This window comes from Tupaia chinensis, unplaced genomic scaffold, assembly GCF_000334495.1.
Source record: "Tupaia chinensis unplaced genomic scaffold, TupChi_1.0 Scaffold144276_1, whole genome shotgun sequence".
In the NCBI taxonomy this organism is placed as follows: Eukaryota; Metazoa; Chordata; class Mammalia; order Scandentia; family Tupaiidae; genus Tupaia; species Tupaia belangeri.
Window position 1 is genome coordinate 5,995,889 of NW_006204133.1, and position 9,203 is coordinate 6,005,091.

At 43.9% G+C, this 9,203-nt stretch overlaps 1 protein-coding gene across 20 annotated transcripts in view; it reads left to right on the forward strand.

Annotated features, from left to right (window-relative positions):
- MAP4K4 (mitogen-activated protein kinase kinase kinase kinase 4) overlaps window positions 1-9,203 on the forward strand; it is a gene marked incomplete at its 5' end in the record, with an annotated part of 213,826 nt that overhangs the window by 92,944 nt on the left and 111,679 nt on the right. For all 20 annotated transcript variants that reach the window (XM_014583398.2, XM_014583401.2, XM_014583405.2 and 17 more), the window contains 1 exon segment: window positions 6,046-6,102. In XM_014583398.2, the coding sequence (XP_014438884.1) occupies window positions 6,046-6,102 (57 nt within the window).

The window sequence follows — 9,203 nt, forward strand, 5'->3', positions numbered from 1 at the left end:
AAGAGAAGCATTTTGTTCTTCAGTATTTATTGAAAGAAAATTTATGATGAGATAAATGTGGGAACAAACCCAAGCCCATTATCGGTTTCAGAAAGCATGGACCAGGGGCTCTGAGTGATTGTGCTCACACACGCCTTCAGGTTCCCTGAGGAGTTCCTCTGGCATGTTTTTTCATTTTTCATGGAAGGAAAAGCCCAGCGATTGGAAGTATGTTTTTATTATTAATAACTGTTGCCATATTTGATTATAATAAAAATATTTACATTACCTGGCTTTTTTTTTTAAAGTAAGTTGATTAAATAGGACATTTATGGTTATTTCTATTTTAAAGTGCACAGCCTGGTCTCAGGAACAAGTCTGGGTGTGACTCTTGAGCTGGTTAAGCTCAAGAATTCTCTCTAAGCTTTAGTTTCTCCTCCTAGTTGGCAGAGATAATGATACTTAATGTTGGGTTGCATGTGAGAAGTAAAAGATGTTGCATATTAAATGCTTGTTCGCTAAATGTCCCAAGAGTGGGGACATCCTGGTGCCACCTGTCCTTTCTTATAGCCTTATCTCCAAGACAGTAATGTCCTGTAGGTGTCATCACAAGGGCCATGTTTCCTGGAGTTTGGCTGTAAGTGTGCACCCGTCTGGGCTGTGGAGGGAAGAAATATCTGCTCCTAGGAGTTCTGTAAGATATACTGCCCATTCTTTTCCAGGCTGAATGAATGTAAATGCTTCATGATTCTGTGAGGAAGGCAAGGTTTCTGTAGATAGCACTATGAACTGGATACGTGCTAAGCTGCAGTGCATTCCTCCCCATGTCCATGGCAAGGATTTGCAGGGAAGACTGGAGGAAGAGTGGCACTACTCTGTCTACGTGGATAGAGTAGTCCGCATTGCACCGCAGCAGGGCTGTCCCGTAGGATTAGAGCCGTCCCTTCTGGGGTCTGTCATCCATGGTGTGGATTCATCGGCGCCCCACCAAGTTTTCTCTTGATTTGATGGGAGCACTGGGGTTTGCTTTTCACTCATCAGCTGTATTTTAATGACATCATTGGAGTTTAGGTAAAGATTATGCAACATGAATTAATTACCTAGTACTTGGTGAGAGTAAAAAAATTGGAAAGAGAAGAACATAGCCCTCCTTTTTTTTTTTACTCTTGGGATTTAAAAGCTTCCCTTGAGTACCATTCATTCCACCTAGGTTCCTCTTTTTGGGTCAAGGACAGACTTCATGGGAGGCAGGCACACAGGGTACCTGTAACTCTGCATTTTAAAACCGTATGGCATAATTTTCTTAGAACATGTGTTATAAATATATTTTCAAGTGGACATTTTTAGACTTGGTTAGAAACATAAAGGAGGGTTGAAAATTAAGCTGCTCTTTTCAGCTTGGACCTCTGGTAAGATAGTTTATGTTTTCTTTTTAAAAAAATTAATTTGCCTATTTATTTATTTTAAGCACACCCCCCCCCATCCCCCCCCACCCCCCTGCCGCCCCCTGCAACTGCCAGAGGGTACATGAGCTAGAAAGAGAATGGGCAAGCACTCCCTTTACTCCACCCCTGGGCTGTGGTCATGCTGCAGTCCTTTTTCCTCTCTTTTCCCATCATATCAAGATTCGGAGCACACATGCACATGTGCCTGGCACGCCTTTCAAGCTGCTAGGGATGGGATTTGAACCCTATATGTGATCTGGCTCCAGACGCATAATCCTCAACTGCTGTGCTATGGGGATGGCCTTACTTTTCCTAAAATTTAAAGACGAAGAAAAGAATCCAAAGCTGCCAAAGTTGCTCTGCTCAAAGAGATGATTCTGGGTCCCGTGAGCCAAACTTTGTGTGAAATGATACTGATCGGAGTGAAAATATTAATTCCAAATCCCGACCGTGTACCCTTTGAAAGTATCTAGGGGAAATAATTTAAGGTGCTTCTTAGGAAACAGAACTTTTCCATTGCAGGAACTTGACAAGTGGGTAGAAACAGTGGGAGTCCATTTTCGCCTTTACACCCCACATGGAAAAGGGATCTTGCTGCCTGGGTACCTTGAGCAAATAACTTAATAGCAGAATTCCATCGAAGTTCCACATGTGTGGAATAGGGTGATGACCTGCTGTGATAGCCTTGTTAGGGTTTTTACGGTAATTGTGGACTTCTCATCATTAAATGTCTCTAGTGCATTACTATTGGGGTCATCTGAAAAGCATGACATGTTTTTCTATGTAGAAATGTGTCCTGATTTTTGCGATGACCCAACACTTACATAGTGCCACATGGATACAGCAGGCCAAGAGCCTCCCATCTCTGCTGTCTGGCCTTTTACAGCCTTGGGTGGGACACCACGTGCACAAAATGTAGACCAGAGTAACTTCAGTGGATGCTTGGTGCGTATTTAATACTGACAGGGTAATTTTCTGGTGTATTTTGAGAATGGATGCTACAAGGTAAAGAAAGACCCCGTTAGTACAACACCAGAACCTCTCCCCCTACAAATCAGGTGTTCAGTGACTCCAGGCTGCTGGTTCTGGAGTCAGGTGAAGGAGCAGGGTCATGTGGTCATGCTGTTCATGGTGGTGAGCAGGCTATGCCTTTAAGAGACATACGGAGGTCAAAACAGGAATAGCCTCCAGTTGGGTAACCAAGGTCTTCTGTATCCTCAGTGCCCTGCACAGAGCAGTGTGTCACGTGCGTTTTCGCTTTGGGTATTCTTCAGGTGGTCTAATGGAAGGCTGCCTGCTACAGCTGGAGGGAGGTCAGGAGACTTGCGGTTAGCGCCTCTCTCAGGGTGGAGGCACCCAGCCCGTGCAGACTTCAACTTGCAGCCTGCCCTGCAGGAGGGGGCTTAGTACATTCTCTCATGTGTGTAAGTCAGAAATCTGTGCCCTTTAAAAGCTCTTGGGGCAGCCTCCTTAGTGCACGTACTGTGTTAACAGCCCTCGGTGCCTGCAGTCCCAGCATTAGTTATTCTCCTTCAGCTTGGGTTGTCGAGAAAGCCATGATGTGTGTTTTTTTTTTTTTAAAGAAATATTTTTATTTAACTTTTATTTCTTTTTCAATTTGACCAGAGAGAACAGAATAAAAGAGAGAGTGAGAGAGTGAGAGAGTGAGAGAGAGAGAGAGCGAGAGCGAGAGCGAGAGAGCAAGCAAGCCACCAGGTTCGGGACTCGAACTGAGGTCGACCATGTGGGAGTCCAGCGCCCTTAACCACCACGCCACCTGCTGGCCCCCACGAAGTGATTTTTTACATAGAAAAAATATGTCTGGGAACCAGCAGATGGTGTAATGGCCACATTGCTGAACTCCCACGTAGTCGATGACAGTTCGAGTCCCAGACCTGGGGGCTTAAAACTCGAGCTGGGTGCATGTGCATGGGTACCCAAGATCCCGAGAGGAGAATGGAGGAGAAGGGATGGTGGTGTGGCCATCTCCCCTGGGTGGTGATTTCTCGCTTTCTGTCTCTGTCTGTCTGGCGAGCACACGCACCCTATAGCAAAAATCTCTCTTTAAAAAAAAAAAGAAAATATATGTCACTACTTTTTCAACAACACAGTATTTTGCTAGCTACTTCGGTTCCTTACACAGAAATGACCCATCTTAGCTTATAGACTATTACTTCTGTTACTTTTCAAATTTGGAGGTTCTTTTTTTTTTAATAATAATTAGAGAAGTATATTACTTTTATATCCACTGCCTTCTCTCATATTGATCGTGTCCATCAAAATTAAAGTGGGTCTAAATTGACTAGCTTTGAAGTGGTTGCCATCTGAATTAGAGAGAGAGGGCAGGGACCCAGCATGGGCTTTGGTGGGTGGAATGAGGAGGAAGCCCAGCTGAGAACGCACTGAGGTCCTGGTCTGCCCTTGTCTGCAGCCTGCCTCATGGTGGAACCAGACCGCGGTGGGTCCTAGGCATCTTAGGAAGCTCAGAGAAAGTAAGCAGTTTTCCCAAGGAAATACCTCCGAGGGAGGCAGGAGAGGAATGATAGCCGAAGGCTGCCCGAATTCCAGATTGAAGTTCTCCAGTTCAGTGTGTGTGTGTGTGTGTGTGTGTGTGTGTGTGTGTGTGTGTGTTTAAAGAAAGGGAGGAATTCTTAGTAAATTGTCCAATTTAGGTTGAAATTTAAAATGGCCCTACTTTGGCAATGCATTATGTGTTCATGAAGACGAATGCTTTTGTATGGTCTGGCCTCTGTCGCAAAAATAATTGATTAGTTGTTAGGTCTTGATTCTGCAATTCCTTAGTAAGGGAAACTCATGTTCTGTATAAAGCAAACACCGAGAAATTCACAGGTCTCAGCTTTTATGCCACTGTCAAACTGCTAAATCTCGACAATACACACTTGCAGCCTGGAGCTCAGGCCTAGAGGGAAGCTGCGATCATTTTCCGGTTCTCCTTATGGCTCTGTTTATGTTAAGACTTGCCGGGGTGGGGTGGGGGGATATAGTGTGTAAACATCTGGACAGGCTTTGATTAGACCCATGGCTTTTCTGGATCTGTAGGGATCTTAGATTACCACATCCGATTCTTAGTAGGCCCTCCTCTCCTCCGCATTTACTCAGCATATTCCCAGCACAACTTATTTCCCATCTTGAGAAGAGAGAGCCAGGACCACTCTCTCCCATCATTAGTTTCTGTCAGCTAGAAATTTGCTTTCCGATGCGGAAATAAACCCACTGCAGGAAGAGTGCTGATTAGGTGCTAAGACAATGATCTTTGTATTAATGTTGCTCACGTGGAAAGTATCAGGGGATTACTTAAATGATATCCTTTTTGGTTCTACTCTTTCTTCTTGAGCTCTAGAAAAATCGTAATTTGGCTTTATGACTGTGTAGCCTGTAAAGCCGTAGGCGCTGCCTGATACTGTCACTGAGGGAAACGGGGTCCAGTCACATTGTATTCCTGGGTTGGCCTTGACCACTGGCCACGTGTCTCACACACATCTTTGTGTTCGGTTTTGTACATGATAACGCCATGAAGGGGACACCACCATCATCCCCTTCGGACAGACAGGAGCCGAGGCACCCCAAGCTGTGACTTGCCCAGGTCACATTTACTCTTTGTAATGGTTGTAATAAGATGTCACTTTCCTGTAGTGACTCTGTCCAGGTTGCAATTTGCGTTCCTGCATAAATTCTGCAGAATAAGTGAAGTGCTTTCCTTAGGTTCGAAGTTCTGCAGTTCACAATTCTTTTTATCATGAGGCAACCAGAGAGACAGGCTCTTGGAAACCATGGAGATGGCCTTTCTGCTTGCCTTTCATGCAGAAGGACCATTTCCCACAAAGCCCTTAAATAATTTGTGCTCTGGATATCTGGGTGGCTCTTCATTATTGCCCTGAGAAATAAACAGCAAGGCATCCCAAGAGTGGACAGAGAGGAACAGTAGTGGTAATAATTAAAACCCACTACTCCTCATCTGGTTGAAAGGAGAGTGATAATCAAATTAGTTTGGAACGTCTAATGATGTAAGTGGGTTACAAATATTAGGTTCTGTGTCAGGAATTACAGCAGTGGGGAAACTATCCCCCCACGAGTCTCTACATAAACTCTCTTTATTGTTCTCTGGCCTCCTTAGTTGGGACTGCAAGAAAGCTTCCAAGAAGGTGCTCAGTGTAACTCTTGTGAAATTAACGGGCATTGGGAGTGCATCAGGGAAAGATTACTGCACTGTTTTTTGACAATAAAAATAAAAACCTAGCGTTGTCTTGAGGAGGTATTATTTTTTTTTCATGCGGACTGTTGTGAAGGAAAGGGTGGTCATCCTGATGTGTAGAAGAAAGCTTTCAAGTTGCTTTGTGATGATGATGAGTAAGTTAAACCCATGAAAGAACTGACGCTTTATCAGATCTCTTTGGTTCTATTACTTGTCCTGTTTATGACACGTGGCTCACTGGTGTTATAAGCCATACTGTTCTGATGGTGAGCACAGGACTGTTTCATCACTTTGGCCTGATACAAGTGTAAAAGACATGTGACTTATTGGAAATGTCAGCCATTCTGCTCTAATGACTGTGTACAACGTTGGTGCTCATTGATTCTCTTTTTCCCTCTTGTTTTTCAGGGTCGACATGTCAAAACGGGTCAGCTGGCGGCCATCAAAGTTATGGATGTCACCGAGGTAAGGCTAGGTCATACATGATTTTAAAGAACTCATTAGATACAAGGTGAGGTTCTCCCACAGCATAAGAGCGTTGTTCTGTTGAGAGAGTCTGGTCACTTGACCCAGTTGCCCTCTGTGACGTTGAAGTCCATAGTCCAGCAAACCATTTGGCTTAAGTTGTTGCAGCAGATGGTCCCCAAATAACTAAGGATCAGTAGCATTTATTTAAAAAAAAATAAGAAAAAAATAAGAAAGAAAAGACAAACAAATCTGAGTGATGTCATTCTTGGCAACATAAGGGACTGTAATTGGAAACATCTTCTCTAATGGACAAGAAGAGATTGCAGAGGGGATCCTGGAGGTCGTATGCCTAGGGAGATTGAGGGGGTGGGTGGAGAAAAGCTTCTCTGGGGTATTAGGCCACATTTGAGCCATTTCTTTTATTTTTAACATGGGAGAAGAAAACAGTTCCAGCCAAGTTCCCAGGGGTTGGAAAACAGAAACATCTGTGAAAATGCTGAGTAGATTGTTGGCAAAATTTAGTAGCAAAAAGTAGTTCTTGAAATAGTTGCACAAGGATTTACTGTGCAGCACTAGATGGGAAAGAGAACTTAACCAAAAGAGAACTTAACAAAAAGTAAGAGTGTGTGTGTGTGTGTGTGTGTGTGTGTGTGTGTGTGTGTGTGTGTGTGTGTGTGTGTGTGTGTGTGTGTGTGTGTGTGTGTGTGTGTGTGTGTGTGTGTACATCTGCCCCATAGGACACATCTGCCCTATAGGTGTGCATACATGAACGAGTGGGACTATATGTAAATTTAAAAAAAGCCATAGATTATAATGAATGAAATCCACCTTAAACTATTTTTATCTGAAATTTTACTTGATGCTATCATGATTGCTTCTAACTTGCCTAATTATGAATAGGATTTAACACCATGTTTTACAGACTCTAGAAAGAGTTGACCAGCAGGCTTGGGGATTTGGGATAGCTTTAAATCAAGCCATATTTTCCCCATATCTGAGGCCTCTGGACAGAGATAATGGCTAAACAATCTCAGGTGTGCCTTCTGGGAATCTGGAGTGGCCTCCTCTGTTCTGCTCTCTGTTTGGTCTCTAGTGTGAGTACTTGTCAGTGAGAATGAGAAGACATTGTTGTCTCTGGACCAGAGGACAACTGATAGAGCCTTCTACATGTATGTGAAGATGTGACATTTTATAAGATGACTGCTTATTCTCTGTCAAAGAGGATAATGGAGGCATTTTATGGGGGGAGAACAGTGAGATAGCTTGGTTGATTCTTGTATGACATGATATGGACCATTCATATCACCTTATAGTGATCCTGTCTTGGCTTACAACTCAGTGGGAAATTGGATGCTTTCATTTAAACAATATTTTAAAGAGTTGCAGGTTCTAGTTTATGGTATTTAAATGCCTTGGTCAACTTACTTATAAAGTCCTCTTTTGTTGAGTGGAATAAGAGTGACCCCTTCCTCCCAGAGTCTCCACTCACTGCTGTGCTTATGCCAGGGCTGCTTGGGGAAATGGCATCTTTGAATCTTTGGCCTTTGCATATTTATAAGGACGTTTCTTAACTTTTTTCCTGGTGGACTTATGGGTACCGTTTTAAATGCAGTCTTTAGGATTTTATGAACTGGGAGTTCCAAATCTTTCCTTGGTAACCTTCAGCCTGTGCTGCCTTCCTGACACAGCCCCTCCACGACCAGCCAGGATCTGCTCCCGGTCACATCTGAGCTGGGATCTAAATGGCTGTCTTCTCTGAAGAGGTCTGTTTCACCTAAGCCTGGCTCTGATTACAAATGTCCCATGTAGTATTACTGTTAAAAAGAAAAAACGTGCAGAATACAGGGCTAGTCCTATAGCCCAGTGGTTAAGGGAGCTGAGCTGGATTTCACGTGGCCAGCTGCAGTTTGAATCCCAGTGACTTGAAAAATACGCCGTGTGTGTGTGTGTGTGTGTGTGTGTGTGTCTGAAAGCATGCCCAGAATCCCAGTAGGATGGAGCAATGGAGAAAGGATTATGGCATGGCCACCCCTCCTTGGCGATAACCCCCTCCTCAGCAAGTGCACCTGCCATCTAGCACTTAAAAGGAATATATAGGAAAATATAAAGAAAAAGTGAAGTCTTTATATATCCACTGCTTTTTCATTCATGTCTCCTTGAGCATTGCTAATAGAATAGACATGTACTAACTTGTGTAATAGATGCTCTCTATTCCATTTTTGTTGAGTTGTTGACAAAGGCATTTTCTTGCCTAAAATATCAGGCAATGTTAGACAAATGGATGGTAATATTTTCAGGATTCCTTTAAAAATAATTAATGCGGGACCACCCGTTGGCATAATGACTATGTCACTGGACTCCCATGTAGTCGACCAGGGTTTGAGTCCTGGACCTGGTGGCTTAAACTCACACCAGGTGTGTGTGTGTGCGTGCCCAAGATCCCAAGGGGAGAATGAAGGAGAAGGGATTGTGGCGTGGCCATCTCCCCTGGGGGGTGATTTCTCGCTTTCTGTCTCTCTGTCTGTCTCTTTCTGGGAGCATACGTGCCCTATAGCAAAACACCTCAATTGTACCCTAAAGCAAAACCCCCCCCCCCCCAAAAAAAAATTAATGTAAAACCTATGTAATCAGGTGAAATCTAAACCAGATAGTGAGTCTTCAAAAATACCCTGAACAGCCATTTAACAAATGGGCCTCTTTCTTAGTGATATTTCTTTTGTGCTGTTTTTAGGCAGTGAGTCTGCTCTAGTGTAGGGCAGTCAGGACCCAGAATAAGTGTTGACCGTGGACAGAGTCAGCACTCACTACTGTGTGCAGCGCGGCCTACCCACTGCATCAGGGCCTCCTCCAATTCTTTTGTGAGGTTGTGGACTTTGGCCTGGCTGGGATGTGGGGCAGGAAGGAGCAGATATGTGAGGGAGAGTTGGCAGCTGGTGCTTCTGGTTTCAAGTCTGGAGAGAGTTCTCTCTCTCTCTTTTTATAAAATTACTCATTTAATTTTATTTATTATTATCAATTTTCAATATAATCAGAGAGAGAGAGAGAGAGGGTGGGAGGGAGGGAGGGAGAGAGAGAGGGAGGGAGGGAGAGGGAGAGGA